The 21,700-nt window shown below is 43.0% G+C and overlaps 1 protein-coding gene across 1 annotated transcript in view; it reads right to left on the reverse strand.

Moving 5' to 3' along the window:
* LOC136647459 (chloride channel protein C-like) overlaps positions 1–21,700 on the reverse strand; it is an 82,349-nt gene that overhangs the window by 48,859 nt on the left and 11,790 nt on the right. The window contains exons 6-11 of the mRNA XM_066623011.1: positions 18,974–19,217; positions 11,487–11,681; positions 10,427–10,524; positions 9,094–9,197; positions 7,057–7,228; positions 6,425–6,596 (exon numbers count right to left, since the gene is read on the reverse strand). Coding sequence (XP_066479108.1) covers positions 6,425–6,596; positions 7,057–7,228; positions 9,094–9,197; positions 10,427–10,524; positions 11,487–11,681; positions 18,974–19,217 — 985 coding nt within the window. The remainder of the gene's footprint in view (positions 1–6,424; positions 6,597–7,056; positions 7,229–9,093; positions 9,198–10,426; positions 10,525–11,486; positions 11,682–18,973; positions 19,218–21,700) is intronic.

A 21,700-nucleotide genomic window follows, 5' to 3' on the forward strand; every position in this document is an offset into this window, starting at 1 on the left:
ATTGATGATCTGCATCAGACAGGCAGCCCAATCCTGAGCTGCCTGGTGCGCGGGGCTGCAGCAGTGCCAAAAATGGCTGCCGTTGCATCCAGTGCACGCCAGGCAGCCGCTACCTCCTCCTTGGGAGAAGGGGACTTTTGTCCCCTTCCCCTGGATAAACTTAGGCCCGCAATGGGGCTACTCGATTCTACAAAGACCTGAAGGTCAGTGTAGAATGAAGAGCCTCTGTGTTGGGTAGCCCACTCCCTCCCTGCCTTATCCCCACCCTCCCTTCGCCTTCCCTCACCCAGGAATGCCTCCTCCCCACCTCCCCCCATGCCCCCACCTACATCACCGCTGCTCGGTGGTCTGAGTGACCGCTGAGTGGTGGAGGTCCAGTGCTCCACCGGTGCTAGCCCAGCACCAGCCAGCACTGAGCTAGCACCAGCGCTAGGGCCCGCAGACGTGCATTAGGGCTTGTTTGCAACCAAGCGCACCGGTAGTGAGCCAACACGCATGCCTTAGGATTTGGCCCTGCATGATTACGCTGACATCACTCCTCCCCTTAAGTCATTGGACTGGTGCGTTGCTCGCCTCTCCTTGACTGTGCACTGTACTCAGCACAGTACTCAGTACTCAGTACTCAGTACTCAGCTTTTTACCTCCTAATTTGAAAGCTCTTCAATGCATCTCTCAGCATAATCTCATTTTAACATATTTCTCTTTCTCTTCTACACAAATATCTAGGTTGCTTGATCCTTCCTCCTGCTCTTTTTCTTCATGGTTTCTGCCATGCTGCACCCTGTGCCTGGAACAATCCCCTCCACCCTGTTTTCCAAACCATTTCTCCTTTACCCCTCTCCTAAAGACCCCTAGTTTCACTTTGCCTCACCACTGCCACCTTAAAGGCTTGTCAATCTTTCTCCTCCATCTTTATCCTCTCTGTCTACTGCATACTGTAGGTTCTCTGAGCAGTGATAGCACCTTGTCTGTGCATCATACCTAGCACACCAAGGGTGCAGTGGGATTTTTAAAAGAGACAGAAGACATTGGTAGATAATGGAAGTCGGTGTTCTTCATGCATCCTGATGCACAGGCAAATTATCACTGAATAAGTTAACGTGCAGAATTGAAGGAGAAGAAGAGAAGCTAGAAATACATGCAGAGGAATCCAACCCTGCCAAAAAGAGGAGAAATAACCTGTGCAGGGATGATTTTGCTCACCCCCTGGCCTGCCATCTTCCTAGAAAATGACCTCCCTAGAGTTGGAGACTTCCCCACTGAATGCATCTAATTCCCACAAAAGATGCCTTCAATATTTGGGAAATTTTATTTCAGTGTCAACTGGATCATTTTTATGACTCCATTCTCCCTTTGTGGTGAATGAAAGAGCAAGCAACAAGCCTGTTTGACTTTGTTTGGTAGTGTGTGGTTGCTCTGCATTCTGTTTTATTTTTTAAATTTTGTACTAGTCATAAAATCATAGATGAACACATTGTCAGTTGTTCTACAGCCAAAAACATTCACATGTAAGCACCCAAATTTCCAATGCTAACTGCCAATGCTTGTGCTACTTTGCATTTATGCTTTGAAGCGGCTTTTAAATCGTCATTCTAGAACAGGCGTGTCCAAAGTTTTTGGCAGGAGGGCCACATAATCTCTCTGACACTGTCGGGGGCTGAGGAAAAAAAGAACTAATTTACATTTAAAGTTTGAATAAATGTACATAAGTTTACATAAATGAATATATTAAAGATGAACTTGTATGAATGAATGAAGTTTTGCAATAGCTCAAGGCCTATAAAAGGTCTTGTACAAAGCAAGGCTGACTTTTCCTTTGCTGCCACTGCTGCAACACAGATGTGAAACAGCAAGCAGTGGAGGGAGCCCTCATCCCACAGCTCACACGAGGGGTCAAACAGTTGCCCTCACACTGAGAGCAGTTGCGGTGCGGGCTCCAACAAATCTTTGGAGGGCCAGAGACTCATTGGAGAGTGGGGGCTCCCTGAGGGCCGCATTGAGAGGCCTCGAGGGCCGCATGTGGTGCCAGGGTTTGGGCACCCCTCTTCTAGAACTTTGTGAACTGTCAGCCTTTCAGCTCTGGAAACCTGACTACAACTTTAGCTTAATGCCTAAGTATAAAAAGAGAAGAGGGTGTCTGTATCTTCCCAGTGAACTACTCCTGTCTCTGTGAGTATGTCTTGAGAGCTCTAGATATATTGTCAGAAAAGCAATGGTCTTACAAGATGCATCCAATCACTGATTCATGGCACAGGAACTTTCTAATCCAAAAAGTGTTTACTAGCAATCCAGCTGAGTCCACCTCAGAATGTAAAGCATCCTTGTGTCCAAATCCTAGAAGCCAGTATCAGGGAATGATAGCAACCTGTCCACAAATGCATGTCTTTCCCATCTCTTTTCCTTCTCAAATAACTGCCCCTCAGGTTTGACTTTCCTGACACTTTTAACAGTTGAGCAACATGGAGAAATTGAACATGTGAAGTTTCCAGTCCTCAAATATAAAGCTTTCTGCCTCTGTTGTATTTGGTTGTGATCCAATTTTCAGATGTGATTTTCAGTCACCCACAAGCTGGTTCACATTTACAGGAACCCCACCCAAGCACCTTGGCTGCTAGGTCCATGTGCAGTGTGCAGATTTCACTTACAAAGAGTGCTGCTGTTTGTAAAACACGCAGACCTGCTGTAGTTGCAAGAGTGCCATTGCGGCACGTATAGATGGAGACACAAGTTCTCACAATGACACTGCTACTGCACAGCCACAAGCCCCCCAGCACATGAGCTTTCTGGAAGAAAGACAGAACCTAAATGTAACAAATAAGCCAATCAGCACCTCATGTACTTTCCTAAGGCATGGATCTGTTTTGGACTCTCCTAATGGATCTGTTTGGGATTCTGAACAATTTCTCTGTTTAATCTTTTTTAAAATATCTGTCTGCCTGGTAATATCCAAAGGAACACAACCTGGGTCTCCGAGAGGAATTTTATCAGGGGGTGCAAAGTTTCTTTTGGGCCCCTTCTCAAAGAGGGAGGGGATGAAACAGAGTGGGGGGGGTAGGAATGGGGGTAAAATGAGCAGGAATGGGCAGGAGGTCTGGTCTAGAGGGTTGAGCCTCCATTTGCCTGAAGATAACATCCGAAGGTCGCCAGTTCGAGTCCACCGGCACCGTGAATGGCGAGACCTTGAAGCAGCTGACAAGCCCAGCCGAGTTATTCCACCTGCTCTTGGAGAGATGAAGGAGCTGCTTGTCAGCCTGCGTGGGAGAAATCTGGAGGCCAGAAAGTAATAACAGACCATAAAAGATCCATCTGAAATGTTGTGCAGTTCTTGAAAGACAGAACCTTTCTTCAATTGTAAAAATCCCTATGGGGATTTAGAACAGCCTACCTACATAAACCACCTTGAATTAAAGTCTGAGGAGAAATCTGACAACCAAGAAAGGCAGTATATAAATGCCTGTATTATTATTATTATTATTAAAACAGGGGAAAGTGGCAACAGCCAGAATAGTCCTTGGAGTCCAGGTCTACTGTCTTCCCAATGCAGAGCTCAGGTCTACCTACCTGCCCGGCGTTGGCAGCTAGATACAGTAATACAGAAAACCAAACACATTCCCAAGTTTCTCTAATATCTTTCAAATACAGAAAATCATTGCAGGAGATTAGTATTAGGCTCACACTAGAGTGGAAAGTGTCCTGCGTACACCAAAATGAACTTCTGTGGTAGCTGCAGTTCCGCAGCTATGTCACTGAGCTCCTATACACTTCTTCCTGGTTAGTTAGTTCCTCCCAGATGTGACACTGTTAAGGAATATATGCATTCCTGGGCCTGGTGTGTATGGCTTGTGGCAGTAGTCATTGTCTTGTGCCCCAGCATCCCACGTTAGCAGTGAGTCTGGATGAGATTGGAAAATGTCAGATCCCAGTAAATTTCTGGGCCCCCACCTTTGGCTGCTGGGTCCCCTTTCTGACCCTGGGCCCAGGTACAAATTACCCCCTTTACCCCCCTCTCCTAGGTCCTGACACAACTATAAAAGATGCAATCAAGACATGATCTGAGAATGCATAATACATTATTGAAGGCAGGATGCACATACTGTATAATAAATAAACATGCTCCAAAATAATAACTACTAAAAAGAAGACTAGGGCAAATACTTGGACCTATGTTTTTAGCTCAGCAGAGTAACCTCTTAACACATGTACTCCTCATACACAGAATACAATCCAATATGGAGCTAAATTTAAGTCTACTGGGCTTGAGCACATCTTACTCTGTGTTTATTACAACACAGGATTTGAACTGGTTGCTGGCAAACCAGGATAAATCTCACCCGATCTAGTATTTTCCATAAAAAGCAAAGGATGGCGGTCAAATGTCAACATCGAAAAGGTCAGCAGTCAAGAATGAAGTGGTGGGCAAAAGTCTGTGGGGTCTGCTATTTTCAACAGTAACCTGTTCACTACCCCTGCATAACTCTTTCCAAATGGAAGACTGCGCAGAAAGCCAAAGCAAACATTCTAAAATGCTTTTGGAACCTCTCAGACAATATAAGAAAAAATATGTACATTTTATGGTTTGAGTCCACAACCTTTTAACTGTTTTTGCATTATCACATCCAAGTCCTTTTTCACCTCAAAAAAAGAATATTTCCTCAAATGATGCCGTGGTTGACATTGGATGGACCTGAACTGAAATAGTTTCCTGGTGAAGGGGGGAAAGGCAGATAAGAGTTCTATCATGCCACCTAGGGGAATTATGAGTGCATTGCAGGGCAGCCACAATCATGAGCCCTGCATCTCCTCAACTGTTTTTTTTCATGCTGCCATGATTTTCTGTACTAGTTATTTGGTCTCAAAGCCTCAGGGTCTGTGGAAGCTGTACTGTTTCTGACCTTTTTATTACAAGTAAATTGTGCTGAATGCAGGTTTTCCACACAGAGAGTGGAAAATGTTCAGAGAAGAAAAAAAATCCCCCCCCAAGATCACATTTTACTCCAACAGAGGTGAGATTGAGAAGAGGGTTTAATTTGCCTCAAAAATTCTGAGAGAACCCTACTCTCATCAGTCTTGTATAAATCCAGTTTTAAATAATGCTATATTCTATTACCTGAGAATATTGCAAATTTAATTGCTATGATTAAAAGCAATTCATTATTTGGAAGTTGCTGCTGCCTCAACAGTGTGGTCCTTACAGATAAATAATTTCAAATGTTATGTTTGCATAAGGCTGCTTCGCACTACTTATTTATTAGAATTACATTCAGGTTTCAAGACCAGGACCGCATCTGAGTTAGTCTGGGGACTGCTGCTGGGTCTGCCTCAGAAGGTGAAAGGTGGCCATTGGCCCTAAGGACCCAGAAGGCAAAGAAGTCTTCTTTGCCCAAGGACCAAACTAGATGTTATGTTAAGCCCATCAATGGAGTTAGGTGTATATAGGAAGTGCCTCTCCTTGTCAAAAACTAACCACAGGGAGGCAATACCATGGCACACTGGGAGGGGGATTTAACATTTTTTCCATGCTATGTTCCTGCCAAAAATCCCTGGAAGGCAAGCGTTTTCCTCAAAGCAGTACATAAGGAGGCAATTTTCAGCAGGAAAATGGTACAGCAGAAAACATTACCCCACGACCACCACACACTCCCTTCACTAGCTACCACTGGTGTAGCTAGAGGGGGGAATAAGTTTTGCAGGGAGCCTCCCCGCAGCGTGCAAGCAGCCCCTCCCCCTCGGGAGTCATTCACCTCTGTTTAGCCTCACTGCAGAGTGCAAGCATCACCTCCCCTTGTCTTTGGAGCCACTGGGGGGGGCAAAACGGAGGGGAATGGCTCCCAAGAGGAGAGGGAGGGGCTGCTTGCATGCTGTGGGGAGGCTCCCTGCAAAACTTCGTGCCCTGCCCCCCTCTAGCTATGCCAGTGCTAGCCACAATTCAGATTGCATCTCCCATCCCCCAGCAGTAGTCTGTGTTTGTTTTAAACAAGAAGAGGTGCTCTCTGTTTTAAACCTGCTTCTTACTGTACATGTAGTTTGGGCTCAAGAACCACTCTTGAGTACAGGGGAAACATGACAAGCACAAACCAGGCCCCAGTACTGCCCCCTAGGTTCCACAGAACACTATTGCCAATGAGCTTGGGCAGAGGCAGCTTCTTTAAGAACACTGATAAGAAATCAAAAATAGTTGCAAGTCATCCTCAGGTCAGGCTGCCAAAAAAAAAAGTAGCAAGGCAGTCTTCAAGACTCAGTTTAGAACCAGCATTAGCAGAGCTCCTTTCTTCAGGACAATCTGCTTCAGCATCTCTGTGCACCTCCTCAATGCCACACTCAGGCCTCTACATCAAAACGCTCCTTCAGTCTCTTTAACAATATCATGATGACTGTTGACCAAACAACTCTGCTTACACACCAGCTTAATATCCAAAATACATACCATGATCACAGTAAGGGAGATAGTGAGTCTTGAAACGCCACTGAAAAAAGAAGCTGCTCCAACTGCAGCAAACAGTCCTGGGTCAATCCATGCGCCCCACTCATCAGTCTGAATCCCAAACATGGAAACCAGTATCAAACCAACAATCCTGCCATATAATGCTCCTATATACCTGGAGAAGAAAAGGCAAAAGTGAGGACACTGCTCAGGGAAGATGTGCGTTTTTTTAGTACTGCACTTTTACTAGTGCAAATCCAGCCCGTCATGTGACATTCTGTCTCCATATAATGGAAGGTGGGGCAGTCTTGCTGCAAGCAGCAAACCAGCCTTTCTGTGGGGGACCATCCCTTCTGCTGTTCCATGTGGCCCTCCCTCTGCTCCCCGTTGCCAGCTTATCCCACCCTCCCCTGCTACCCTACCTTTATTGGTGGGCCTGTGATGATCTGCCAGCACATGAGAGGCTGCTCCAGCCTCTCCACTGGCACTCCTACAGCATGCGACTTTGTGCACTGCCAGAGTGTCTTTTACAACTGCCATAAGGCAATCTACACTGGTTGAATGCACATTCTGCCAGTGTACAGCCCCAATAAAATTGGGCTGTTAAAGTAATACAAAATATTTGCAATACTTACAACATAGGTATAACCAAACCACTGGCCACAGCAGAGCCTGCTGTTAAGCAGGACAACAGGAAGTAAAATACCAGTGCTGTAAAAAGAGAGGCATATCCAAATTCTTCATGGGTCCCACGTCTGAATAAGTACATGATTCCTTTCATACCATTCTCAGCCAAGAGGGCAGCAGCTTCAAATGAGTGAAAAAGGGAACACAGAGAAGGGTTCATGATGTAAAAATGAAATTTCTTTTCTTTGGTTTAATCCCCACTATAGCAGGTTCAAGCTAACCTTACTCGGGGGAAGGGGACGAATGTCCCCTTCTCTTGAGGAGCCTCCCGCGGTAGCACGGAAGGCGCAGGATTTGGCGGCAGCCCTTTTTGGTGCCGCTGAGCCTGGGCGCTCCGGGCAGCTCAGGATTGGGCTGTAAGTCTTTTGGTCAATATCCTACACATGGGTGTGCACAAAGGTCATCTATTGGGAACTGAACAGCAATACAGCATGGTACAGTTGGAATGAATCTGATTTACTTGAGAGATCAGGGGTCTCTTTTCTAAAGCTGTGGTTCCCAATCTTAACAGTGCCACCACTTACCTCGTCCTCCACAGTGGGTTGCAATGCTTCTGGTACTGCCAAGGAGGCCTCTTCAGTGTTGCGCTGAGCCAGTGACTCACTCTACTGGCCTCTGAAGGCCAGAATGGCCCACAGAAACCTCTGAAAGCCACTTCTGGTTTCCGGAGGCAAACAAAGTCGTATTCGAAAACCAGGAGTGGCTTGTGGAGGCTTATGCGGGCCATTCTAATGCCCATGAAGGCTAGTAGAGTGGATCACCAGCCTGGTATGACCCAGAAGAAGCCTCTGGGGCCATCCAATGTTTCTAGAATGGCTCCAATTTGGAGCCATTCGGATGCAAGGGCGGGTGGGAGGGCACAGTACATGACCTGCCTCACATGGGCTTGTAACCCACACTTTGGGAAAGGTTACTCTAGCGCAGGGCTGTCAAACATAAGGTTCAGGGGCAGGATGTGGCCCCCAGAAGCTTTTTATCTGGCCCTCAGGCTCTCAGCTGCTAAGGCGTTACTGCTGAAATGGCAGTTCACTTGAAAATTGGGCTTTCCCAAATCTTGAAATATGATCAAGATTTGCATATTTTCTCTTCTGTCCTTTGCAGTTAATGAGTTTCTATATGTCAGGGGTGTCCAAACCCCGGCCCTGGGGCCACATGCAGCCCTTGAGGCTTCTCAATGCAGCCCTCAGGGAGCCCCCAGTCTCCAATGAGCCTCTGGAGATTTGCTGGAGACTGCACTGGCCCAACGCAACTGCTCTCAGCATGAGGGCGACTGTTTGACCTCTCGCGTGAGCTGTGGGATAAGGGTTCCCTCCACTGCTTGCTGTTTCATGTCTGTGATGCAGCAGTGGCAGCAAAGGAAAGGTCAGCCTTGCTTTGTGCAAGGCCTTTTATAGGCCTTGAGCTATTGCAAGACCTTCATTCATTCATATAAGTTCATCTTTAATATATTCATTTATGTAAACGTATGTAAATTTATTCAAATTTTAAATGTAAATTAATTCTTTTTTTTCCCCCGGCCCCCTGACACAGTGTCAGAGAGATGATGTGGCCCTCCAGCCAATAACTTTGGACACCCCTGCTATATGAGAACAAGGTCTGGCTTCTGGCTATTAGCTGCTTAATGATGTTACTTTCTTCTTAATGACGTCACTTCCGGCCCTCAGCAGGAGCCCTGAATGCTAATTTTGGCCGTCTGTATGAAATGAGTTTGACACCCCTGCTCTAGCGTGTTATGTTTGCAGATGTCTCTGGCAGATCATCCTTAGCGTATCTACATAGTAATATGCCGCACTGAGTTTAATGGGGCTTACTCCAGGGCAAACATGTAGAAGGATGCAGCAAAAGTTATGTTTTAAGATGTGTTCTTATGTGTTCTTAGATCCTGATCAGGAAACAAACTAAATGTACTCTGAAAAAAATGTTTCCTTGGAAAAAAAGCAATTAAAAATACTATTCTGTATTTCTAGTTAAATTTTTTTATTTACCTTCATTAAAAGTTTGGTTGAAATATTTCTCAGCATCCGACCCAACATGCAATGCTGCCAGTGGACAATTATATTGTGAAATTTGCCACCTGAACTGACTTATACTTGAAAATCAAAAAAGAAAATAAATATTAGGTTCATGAATGGAATATCCAGTGCTACTACAAAATACTTATTTTCGATCAGATAGCTCTAACATTGATGCTTATTTAGTTCCTGCTGCTTTTAGGCCACAACTGATTTATTTTGCTGCTTTGTGAGCTAATTTTGTGATACTTTGTGATACTAAACTGTTTTGTGAGCTAAATTTTAACAACAAGTATTTTGTGTCTTAAAGACTGGAGCTGAACTTCATGGAATAGGAGGAGGTAGTATTGTGTTCTCATTAAGAGGCAAGCGCAGAAGTCCTCAGAATAAGGCCATGTGAAAGAACTGGTAAAGAACATGTGAAAGAACTGGTAAAATCATTTCAGGGCACTTCTGTAGCAGTTACATATCTCACATTGTCACCAAAATATTGGATATGAGAAAACAGCAGCACACAATTACCCTTTTCTAATAACTAAAATATTTATTTCTAATAATTCACTGGAATAGCCTAGTCTAGTGCATAAAGGCTTAGTTAGATTGGTGAACAAAAAACAGCCACAACTTTTAGATCCCTCTGGACCTAGGATTGTTCAGGCCCCTGAGGAGATTACAGACCACTCATACAGGCTTCTGCCACAAAACTGAAACTGTTTCTCCAGATTTCTCACACAGCCTTTGCTTTCTGAAGCCTTCTGGACATGTCTCTTTACAAGGCAGTACACAAGATATATGGTGAATGCTTGTTTTTGTACAGTACCCAGTTGTTAACCTCCACCAATTGACCCAGAAGCAGATCAAGCCCTCTAAAAATCTCTCTTTTTTTAGGCCTTTGTGTCTCTAAGAATAACAATCCAGTCACAAAAGGCCCTGTAGCTCAATAACTCTAGACATGTCATTTGAGATTTACTTAACTAGATTATTTTTGTGAACTCTTGCCAGCCTTATAACAATATGGCTCTGTAATTCTGTTATATCATTCAGAAAGACTTCTGTGATAGAAACTTATTCTAATGTTTCAAATAGGAAACATATCTGAAGTATGTACACATGACTTTTCATTTCCTATGGTCCCACAATCAAGCAAGCCTGTGGCACAAGCATTATGCACAAGCAGTCTCTGAAGTCATATGGAACTCCAGAAAAGCTTTGCAAACAAAGGGACCAATTCACAAACTGTAGAAGCAATATAAAGTCAGCAACCCTTAGAGAACACAAAAATCTATCCCTCTCTTTCATAACTTACTTCTCAGACTTAAGGGCATGCTCAGGCATTGGTGGCAACTTGATTGGAGTGCAGAGAAAGAAATATGGCAAGTAAACTGTAGAAGTAACAGTTAAAACCTGAACATTAAAAGAAATGCAAAAAGGAGAAACATTGAATATATGTACAGTCTATCATCATTCCATCAGTAGCATGATTTCTGAGCGCTGAAAGCACTATTATCATTTAGTGCATTTATTATCATCACTATTATTGATTATCATGAATCAATAAAAGTATCACACCTATGGATATAATTCTTATAACAATCCTGTGCAGTAATTCATACTTAAATGAAATTAACAGCCCAGTCCTAACCAACTTTCCAGCACTGATGCAGCCATCGCAACAGGGTGTATGCTGCATTCTGTGATGAGGGGGCAGTCAGGGAAACCTCCTCAAGCGATTTTTAAGGTTTTTCATCTCACAGCACCCTGAGAAGGCACTAAAACAGTCAAAGCACACTGTCAGTTTTAGGACATTTGACAAGGCATGCTACTCTGCCAGCTGGGAGGCTCACGTTCACCAATGACCCTACTAATATATAATCCTCCCCCAAATTCCCGTGGCACACCTTCAGTCAATTTGCAGCACACCAATGTGCCGTAGTACAATGGCTGAAAATTATTGCCTTATCTCAAGGCTGCATTGTGGCTACATTGGCACTGGAAAGTTGGTTAGGGTTGGTTTATAAATTATTATCCCCATATTGCAGCTCAGGAGGTGAGGCTGAGAGGGAATGGCTTACCTGAGGCCACCTAATGAGTTCAGAGCAACCGGCAAGCATCTATGCTACTTTAGCTCAGTACTCTCCTCTTCCTGTTCTGCTCCACTCCCCTCTTCCTTTTTGAAGCCAGGGAGCAAGAGCAGCAATGGTGCTGGTGGTGGGTGCCCTTTGTCAATTCATCACCAGAGGCTACCGCCTCAAATGGGGCCATTGCCTATTCACCCTTTCTTATTGAGGCTCAGGCCTTCACTCTTCTCAAATCCAATATAAATGCAACTTTGGACCACTCAACCAATCACCCCTAAAAATACTTACAAGAACCAGCACAGCTTCTAAGAGTTTGGCTGTTTTTCTGAGGGATGCTTTTGGGATTGTGCTGAAGAACCCCAGCCGTAATTTATTAATCTTTATATTCAGGAAGACAAAGAAAGCTCCTAAAAGGCCTCCAAGGACTCCAAGGAAAATGGCTGGAATGAAGGCCAGAACGCTCATATCCAGTAAGTTCTTAACCTGAGTCGAAAGGAAAGGAAACAGTTGTATGGACTTTGTCAGTTAGCTGATGCACAGCAGTCCATAGAAGAAATATGATCCGATAGCTCAACAAAGAAGCAGAAATTAGGTGTATAAAAAGCAGATTGCTCTTGTAATCGCATATGGGTCATAGCTAACAACTTCGTGCCAGATACTTCAATATATCTAATGATGCCTTCTGCTTTTAAGATGGAGCAGATGGATCAGTGTAAACATTTTGTACTGAAGTTATGTGTGTAGCTTTGCATAAAACCAGAATTCACCTGAATTAAGCTACCGGATAGGCTGCTCTGCAATGTGTTAATGATAGTTTATCAATGTTCATCTTAAGAAAGCATCACTGCTTACTCTTTGAAGTGTTATGTTATGCCACTTGAGTCTGCAGGGTCAATCACCCAACTTCCTAACCAAAGCTGGCAGGAGAATGAAACATTCGTGCCACAGAGCCCTGCTTGCTAAGAAATCAGTCTTTATTTGCCAGAAAGGGAGACAGTAAGTAAGACCTCAATTCTATACACACTTACCAGGGAATAAATGCTACTGAACGCAATGGGATTTACTTTTGAGTAGACATGCCTAGGCTTGTGCTTCCAGTCTCTATGATGGGATTGCGGGGAGAGGTAGCTAAAGAAATGAAGGCAGAGGAGTGAAACTTGCCAAGGGAACATGATTATCAGGGTGGACTGGCCTACTGGGAGTAATGTTCTTCAAACATGCTAGTTATGGTGCATGACTTGAGTGATAATTCATTGATGAACAGAAGAAGCTACCTTCTGCTAAAGTCAGACCACTGGTCCATCTAGATCAGCACCATCTACTACACTAATGGCAACAGTTATCCAGGGTTTCAGTACTACTTAGAAATGCAAGGGATTGAACCTGGAACCTTTTGTGTGCAAGGTATGTGTTCTACTACAGAGCTACAGTCCCATCCCCATCAGCCTACAAATTCCTGCATCTTCCTGCAAATTCATGGTAGACTTTACTCTTAACAGGTGTGATTTGCATTTTCTACATGCTTGTAAAACCTGAGGAGCCACAGTATGTCATACACTGTTCAAAAACATTGATACAGATATAAAGGTACAAGTAACCCCATATCAGCTCATTTAATTCCTTTAAATAGACTCTGACTCAAGCAGAGTCTTTTGTGTTCCACTTGTTACTGTGCTGGAGAGGGTTGGACCCATGGGCTAGCCATAGCCCCTGAAGCAACTTTCTCCTATCCTTTATCTGGTTTATAAAGAGTCCTGTCTGAAGCTCTGCATAGTTGCTACCCATCAGTGGAGACAATACTGACCATGATGTATTAATGGTCTGACTTGGTATAAGGCAGGTCAGATGTTCATAAAAGCAAAGGATCACTGCCAATTTGCTTACGCAGAGGATCTGTCAGAGGATCCATTTGTCCCTCAGACCCCTACCAGTTGATAACCTCATACCATCTAACAATGTGCTCCAAATCTATTATGTCAACTACAGAAGTGGACTATCCACAAGGTGACTCCTTGTTCAAATTAAACCTGTCTGGCTTTTTCATGTCAAGTTTAAATATGATGGTCAATGGTGAGCATGGCAATAAAAAACATTTTGTTCTATTTTATTTGTATGAGTATCTACCTTAAGTCCACTACTTGTGGCATTCTCCAAAAACAACTGTACAGGAAGACTCCTTGGCCCCCATAAATTGAGCATTTATGAAACTTATTTCAAAATTGATAATATCAGAAAGATCAAGGATCAGAATTGTGATTTGCATTTGCAACATGAAGTTGTATTGGTCCTGCTGGAGTTCATACCTGCTCCTTAAAACATAAGCTTTATCTCCAACTAAAACAATCCATGCTTTTCTCTAAGAAAACAGTAAGTTTTCACTCTAATCCTATGCATGCTTACTCAGTGGGACATAAGAGCTGTTCACACACCATGCTATACCCAAATATAGAATGTCTGAACAGGGTGGCCACAGAGTCCCTAGGCATGAAATTGTGTGGATTTGGGATTGAAGCCATTTACAACTGCATAGGGACTCTGTGGCCACCCTGTACACATTTCCAAATAATTTTACCTGGAGTCATGTTTGCAGATCAGCAACCCATTTTCACTGTACTGACATTGAGTGGAATGCCCAGGTACAATTTAACATGTGAATGGCCGTTTATTCCCAAATACAGCTTTCATAACAATAAACTCAGACTTCCATAAAACCTGCACTTTGGAAAATCAAAAAGATTGCAGTGCAATGAAGCCTACATTAGAACACTATGTTGTGTGGGGTGAAACTGAAGAAAAGATCTATTTTTCCAGAAGAAAAAAAAAATAGCCCACAAGCTTTCTGTTCAGAATTTGTTCACTGTAAACCAGACTAGTTACTGCTTTAAAACATGAAAGAAGCCAAATTTCCCTGGAGTCCAATGCGAACTGAAATGAAAATATTTCTGATTATCTGGCCTAACTGGCATGCAAAACATGGTAGAGCCATGGGAAAAAAGCCATGCTGGCAGCAATCTATTCAGCTTTTCCATTGGGGATATGAGTCAAAATCAGTTGCTCTTGTGTGAAATATTCTTAAATCAGCTTGATAAAGAACTATAAAAGTAGCAGTCATTATAATACACTATATCAGCATTTCCCAAACTGTGGGTCACAACCCACTGGTGGGTCGTGATCTGATGTGCAGTGGTCACAACATAATGCTGTCTGTCACACTGCAAAGCATTACTGGAAGCCTCCAGAGGCAGCTTCTGGGTCGCGCTGGGCCCACAACTCACTCCATTGGTTTCCATGGGCACAGAATGCCCTGTGAAAGCAACCTGAAGCAACTTCCAGTTTGCAGCCATAACTTCTGATTTGCTTCTGCAACTTTCAGTTTGCTTCCGCAAGGAATTGTGGGGCCTTGGAGCCCAATGGAGTGGGTTGCAGGCCCAGCATGACCCAGAAGCAGCCTCCAGATGTTTCTAGTAGTACTTTGCAGTGCAATAGAGTGCACTGTGTCACGACCCACCATGGAGGACAACAAGGTGGGCTGTGGTGTGAAAATGTTTGGAACCACTGAATTATATTTTTTTCAGTAATTACAGAGAAGAGCTCTTTTCAATGTAGAATGAAATCTACTTCTAAGGATGAAATTCCATCAACCAAACCAGGAGACACCACCAAAAAGGTCCTATTTCTAACTTGACTTCAAACTGTGGTAAAACTTAGAGCACCAGTTTTCACACTGATCTCTACTTACAGAGAATGCAGTGATATTGCACTCTGGAAAGTTGAACTTGGGAAGCATGACCCTATTGATTCTCCTTGACTTCACACAACAGCTTTCAACACAGCAGGTTTCAACACCATCAACTATGGTATCATTCTGACCTCCTTATGGGGGATGGATGTGGGGGCACCATTTTTCATTTGCTCATTTCTAGAGGGCCAGTTCCAAAAGATGGTGCTCCATTCTTTGGCCTTTGGATTAGGTAAAACTGAATTAAACTGAAATTTAGACAAGACAGTGTTGCGGTTGGTTGGTGGACCTTGAGATTCTGGTTACTTGACTATATCTCAAGTATATCAAGTAGAAGATGAAATATATCTCTTGCTCCTGGTGGGGTTGCATTCTTTCTGAAGGATCAGCTTTGATTTGGTGCTGTTTTTGGAAACTCAGGTAATGGTGTCAGAGAGTGTTGTTTACAAGCTGTGGTTGATATGCCAGCTGCATATTTTCCTGAAAAGGTTGGACCTTGCCACAATTACTTCTGGTCTAGTTACCTCCATGTTGGAGTACAGTAACACATTTCATTGGGAATGCAATTAAAAAGCATTCTGAAACTTCAAGTGGTGCAAAATTTGGCTGCCAGATCAATCCCTTGGAGCAAGTTACTCCAGTGCTATTCAATCCACACTGGTTACCTGTTCCTTTCTAAGTTCCTTTCAAGGTGCTGTTCTCAACTTTTGAAGCTATAAACAGCTTGGGTATGGGACCAAGGGAACTGAAAAAAAAGAACCTGCTGTTTCTGGAAAGAATCACACTCAGACAATGTCCTTGAGAAAGAGCTGTAAAGCTGGTTCTATGCCAATTTTCTAAAAATAAAACCAGAACATTACTATAGCACTTTTAATATTTTCTTTTTCTTTGTGCCTTTTGTGATTGATCTTTCTGTGATAACATGACTGCAAGGTCCAAGTTTGAGAGAAAAAGAAAATGAACTTCACTAGCTCATCACTGGAACTCATCCATTAGAATGGAATAGCCCTGATAGCCAAAATACACCCTCTGCTATACTGCACATTTGCTAAAAACTAACGTATACTGAGTTCACTACAAGAGTTTCATGTTGACAGCATGGCCTGCTTGTGATTTACTTCTGGCCACTACCAGTGGGCAGAAATCTGTGTAGGACAAGCTATTGATATTTGAAAATGGTGTTATATTTTTAAATAATAGTCAAAGTAAAATGCAAAATGTGGTGTTTTGTGTTTTTATTCACAACGGAATACACAATTCCAGTTTCTTTACTCTTTACCTATGGATAGAAGTGTTTGAAAAAAGTGGTGTTTTATATTTTTACTACAATGAAAATGTGATGTTTGTTGTTTTTATTTAGTTATCCACAAAAACAAACACCTCTAGCTCTTGCTCTGACCCATTCACAGCCAAATCCTAACTTGCACTGGAATGTGGAGGCCAGCTGGCCTGCCCCGTGTCCAACAAGAAGTTGGGGTCAAAAGTGTCTTAGCCCGGGGCAAGGGAAATCACTTTCCCTTATCTCAGGTAAAGCTACAGCAGCCTCAGTGGGGCTATTTGGATCTGTGCCACCTAAAGAGATCGTGCAGATCCAAGCAGCCCAGAGCTGCCCTGGGCTGCCCGGGAACAGGGATAGGATCCAGTATAAGTGCCAAATTGTGGCCTTGTCCCCTCAACCGACACCCACCCATGGACTTGCCCACTGCCTGCCCTCCTCCTGCAGGCTTACCGTTGCACCGACCTAACAAGGTTTGAGCCCGAGTTTGGAGGCTGGCACACATCCATGCATCAGCCTCCTTGATCTTAAGTCAGTGAAAAAGTGCTTTACACTTTTACGACAATGATGGGCTGGCTCAAGGGACTTGTGCCGGCCCATCTACCTGTCAGGATTGCACCCTGAGTGCAGTACTGCTCATGTTCACATCTGTCAATGTTGTGACCATTCTCTTTGACTAACTTTAGCAAATAAATAGATATTATATAAGAACCAAATGCAGGCTGGCCTATATCCTTTTACTGAACTTTCTGCCAGCGGTTCTTGTTCATCCTAGAGCACCATGACTGGGTAACTAAAGAGTAAAATATCACCACCACGTGGCAAAAATGCTTCAAATTAAGTAATTAAATTCCGCATCTATAAAAAGAATTAACTACTGTTGATCAGATGATGGCTATAACTCTACTTGTGCTTTGAAATCTGACTTTCATACTGGGGCAATATTCCTTTTAGAATAATAGTGATAGTATAAAGAAAGGCACCACCAAATAAGCAGGGGTTTTGATACTGTCTGGAATTAGAATGTTCACTGTATCCATGATCTCATCTGTAATGTCTATTGCACAAAGGAAGAGCCAGTCCCTAAAGATCTGAGGACCTCCTTGGACATCACCTACAGGTAAATGTATTTCTGTAAGACTGTTTTATTTCTTAAAGGTTTTTTTTCTTCCCCCCTCCCTCCCAGTTGCATCCAAATTCAATTTGCTAAAAACATACATCTGAATGGAGATCAGATGAGAAAGAACACAACTCCACAAAGGAATACTAAGTAAGAGCCTGCAAGAAATCACATTAGAATTACAATCCACTATGCAATGGAAAAAACCCACTGGTATTTCTAGGCAGTGCAGCAATTTTTAGTATTCACAGCAGGAAAAAAGTATCATGAAACCAGTAAGATCGTTCTGCAAAAGCTTTCTCTCATTCAGTTCTCTCAGCAAGTCTCTAAGCCTGCCAAGAACACAAATATTACAAGGCATTAGTTATCCCCAGCTATGCTTAGCATTCATTTTTTTGAGCGCACTCTCCAGTTCACAGGACCAGAGCCTATGTTTTATGACTTATTCACAGAGGAAGCATAAATTCATATGTGCTTACATCAATCTGTAATGCAAACATAAAAGCTGCAGGCTGCCCCATATTAACGTCAACACACAGCACAAACAATCTGACAGAGGTTCAAGGAATTCTTCGATATCTTCCTTATTTAAAAGAAAAGCAGCTTTGAGATGAAATAATCAGAAAAGCATCCCAGGGATGGGGCGCTTTAACTGTTTCCTCATCCACTGCTTGTCGGTCCTCCAAACTGTTCCCCCCTTCATAGGGTTCCCAACATGTTTGCTCTTGAATAGAGTGTATGTTAAAAATAGAGCAATTATCACTTAAAAACTTTCTGCAGTTTCCTGGAAGATATAGAGAAGCAGAACCAAATTCTACAGCAGTTGTACTGACTTCTTGGCATGGTTCAGGATACTGGTTTTAACCTTTAAAGCCATTCATGATCTGGAACCTGACATCTTCTCTTTATAGTAATGTTTCTCAACGTTCCCTGCCATACCACTTCACATTGTTCATCTATCCAAAGTATCAATGGAAGTAACTGATGATGACATCATTGCCAGTTACTTCTGGTTGGGAGGCCCAATGTGATGTAACAAACACTCAAGCTGGATGGGAGGGCTTTTTTTGAGCTTTGCCCACCAAGCCGAGCCTCCTACCACCATTTGTTGCGTTGCGTTCCTGGTCGTGCTGCTGAACGGCAGCTGTCCAGGGGTCCCACAAGTACCACTAGAAACCACCTCACTGGTGGTACCCATACCACTGTTAGAGAAACACTGCTCTATAGGTTTTCCCCACATCATGCGTCAGGTGCTCTGTTCAGTGTTTCATCACAACACAAGGTCCAGTTGACCTCAGCAATGAACAAACCTTATTCAGTAGCCCCAGGCTGTGGAATGGGCTCCTAGAGACAGTTTTCCAAAATATATCTCTGATAGAAAATCTTGCAACCCTGTCTGACAGCTTCTTCAAAAACATGGTTGGGAGTTAAGGCCAGTTGAACTAAATGTCGCTCCTGTTTTGGATGTTTTAATTACTTGTCATTATGTTTTTACAAATAATTGTCGTTTTTAAGTACAGTATGGGCATGAGCTACCTTTAACATAAGAGGTGGCACAGTATGAATATTACAAATAAATAGGACCAATTGCCAATAAATAGGCAACACATTTGAGTGTTGCCATGCAACTTAGTACATACCCAAAATAAGATCCTCTTCTCTGCTTTGAAAAATCCAAATTGCCCTCTGTAGACAAACCCACTGAGAGAAGAGGAGAGTAAATCTGTAGTGAAAGCAGCCATCAAGCAACAGAAGAAGGTTTGCCAGGCCAATTTGATATCCCAGAAAGAGGCCACTTCCTCCAGTGTAAAAAGAAGTCCACCAACTGGAGCATGGAATACAGAGGCAATCCCTGCTCCTGCACCTGCCGTAACAAAATTCCTCCTGTAACAAGGGTGAAAAAAATACACTTAAGACAAGAAAACACACTGAACCGTAGCACAGGGTCCTTCAGAATCCCATTATGTTTAGAAAGCTCTAGAAAACTCTGCTGTTCGCATTTAGATCACAGAATAACAGGCTTACAGGGTCAGCCCACCCATGAGACCAACTGAAACAGTCACCTCAGGTAGCAGATTGGTGGGGGCACCAACCTCTGCCTGCCTACTTGTTCCACTGCTCCTCCTTTGTCCACTCCCTGTATTAGAAAAGGAAGAGGGAGATAAAACAGAATAGGAAATAGGGAGGGGAGTGATGATCTACTAAAGTGGGAGGAGCAAGCTGAGACATCATTGGATAAGGGGGGCAACATTTAACATGCTGCCTCAGGCATTGGGAGTCTTGTGAAGGCATCAATAATTGTTATCTTGTGAACTAGGAATAAGTGAAAAGTCAGAAGGTGGGACACATGCTCTTGACACACACTTGATGGTGACTGGACCATTTTCCGTTTGAAAATGGAAGTCATGTGAAACCTGCTGCCTGAGGAAGCTGCTTTATGGTAATGTTGGCACTGCTTAAAATGGTACATTTCAAACAGGGCAACATTGTTTTTTTTTTCCAAAATTTGAAATGTGATGTGAGAAAGGAAAAGTGGTACTCACACTAACAGTTTACGGCACATGGAGAATGATTAAAAGCAGTGAAAGGCACATCAGAACTCTGCATACTGCATACAATTATACTTTGATAATTGTGACATGACAAATTATGCTTATTAATACAGCACCATGTATATGCATGGTCCTTTCCCTCGTGTCTTTTGCCTTTTTAAATGGCCTCTTTCTTTGTGCCCTGCAGAGAAAAGTAATACACATTTTGATGTGTCTTTCTCTGTGCCACAGATGTGCAAAAATGTGTGTCAGTATTGCCCACTTCAAAGATCTGCTGCACCAGCAAAGGATAATAATAATAATAATAACAGGTATTTATATACCACCTTTCTTGGTCTTTATTCAAGACTTTATTCAAGGCGGTTTACATAGGCAGGCTTTATTTAAATCCCTTATTAAACAGGGATTTTTACAATTTGAAAGAAGGTTCTTTCTTTCAAGAACCACTACATTCAAGGTGTTTCGTTCCGATCTGGCTTCACATTCTGGCCTCTATCCTCCCATGCTCAGAGCAGATGGAATGGCTCGGCTTCAGCTTGTCAGCTGCTTCAAGGTCGCACGGTGCCGGTGGCCTCGAACTGGCGACCTTGTGGATGTTATCTTCAGGCAGACGGAGGCTCTGCCCTCTAGACCAGACCTCTTGCCATTTAGGATGGGCTGTAGAAACTGCTGGTTTGTCAGAGACCATAAATGTGAACAGGCAAGGTAATGTCATTATACTGTCATTGCAACCAGAAGTGTCAAGAGGCCCAAACCAAATACTGAAGATGTAAGGAAGCAGGCAAAAGGGAGAAAGCATAGATCTCAGAACTGTCTGTTTCACAGAACTATGCACATAAACCCACACACAGTGACTCCACATCTTGTCAGCCCACATGCTAATGTACAAGAATGTACGTATATTGTTTCTAGGCTGGCCAGAAGCAATCTTCTTTAGAGCTAGCTGACTCTTGTCAAGCTGTATTAACCCAAGTACTCTCATAGAGAGGCGCTCAAGGACTAATGTACTGACTGCAAGTAACCTGGGCTGAGTGAATTTCAAATTCCCATAGGGACTTTTGCAAACATGCAAATAGACCTCTGAAATCTGTCTGCTTGGTCTTCTAGAAAATTTCTTCCATAAGTTACAGCTTAAGAAACATATCCCTAACTTAACTTCACTAATTGCTGAAGCAACTTAAAAGGCAAAATGTATCATGTTTATTTGGGCTGTCTGATTATCCCTGGGCCACAGATAACTTGTAATAGCTTTTTGTTTGGATGCACAACAAACAGTATGGTCAAGGGCATATGGTTATTTACATACTTTCATAAGCCAGTGTCTTAAAGCTATAGAACTTGATCCTTCAAACTCTTCCATATGGAACCTTGACATAAACTATTGCACTGGTATAAAGATTCAGGTTAAAATCATACTGTTTAAGGTACCCCATGGATTTGCAAATGCCAACATTTCACGAATAAAAGAAAGTATTTGTAGTCTGTGCTTAAACTGCAACATCTGCTGATTTGTCAGATCTCCGTATCTTGAAATTACATTGTTTATATACAAGGTAATAGGCATTGGTCATGATAGTCCATTGTATCATGTGTGGCATCATCTCATCTGAGAGCAACAACAACTTAAGGCTACGAGCATGGCGAATAGAGAGTTCTGTTGTGTACATGCTGTAGAGCAGAGTCAGACATTATTTCAGTATATAAAGATCAGGAGTTCTAAACCTGATGTTCTTCTATGCATTCAGCAGAGCACTTTGATAGTATTTGATTGTCACAGACTCCAGAACAAAGGTGATCAAAACAGTGTCATAACAG

This window comes from Tiliqua scincoides, chromosome 4 (assembly GCF_035046505.1).
Source record: "Tiliqua scincoides isolate rTilSci1 chromosome 4, rTilSci1.hap2, whole genome shotgun sequence".
Lineage (NCBI taxonomy): Eukaryota > Metazoa > Chordata > Lepidosauria > Squamata > Scincidae > Tiliqua > Tiliqua scincoides.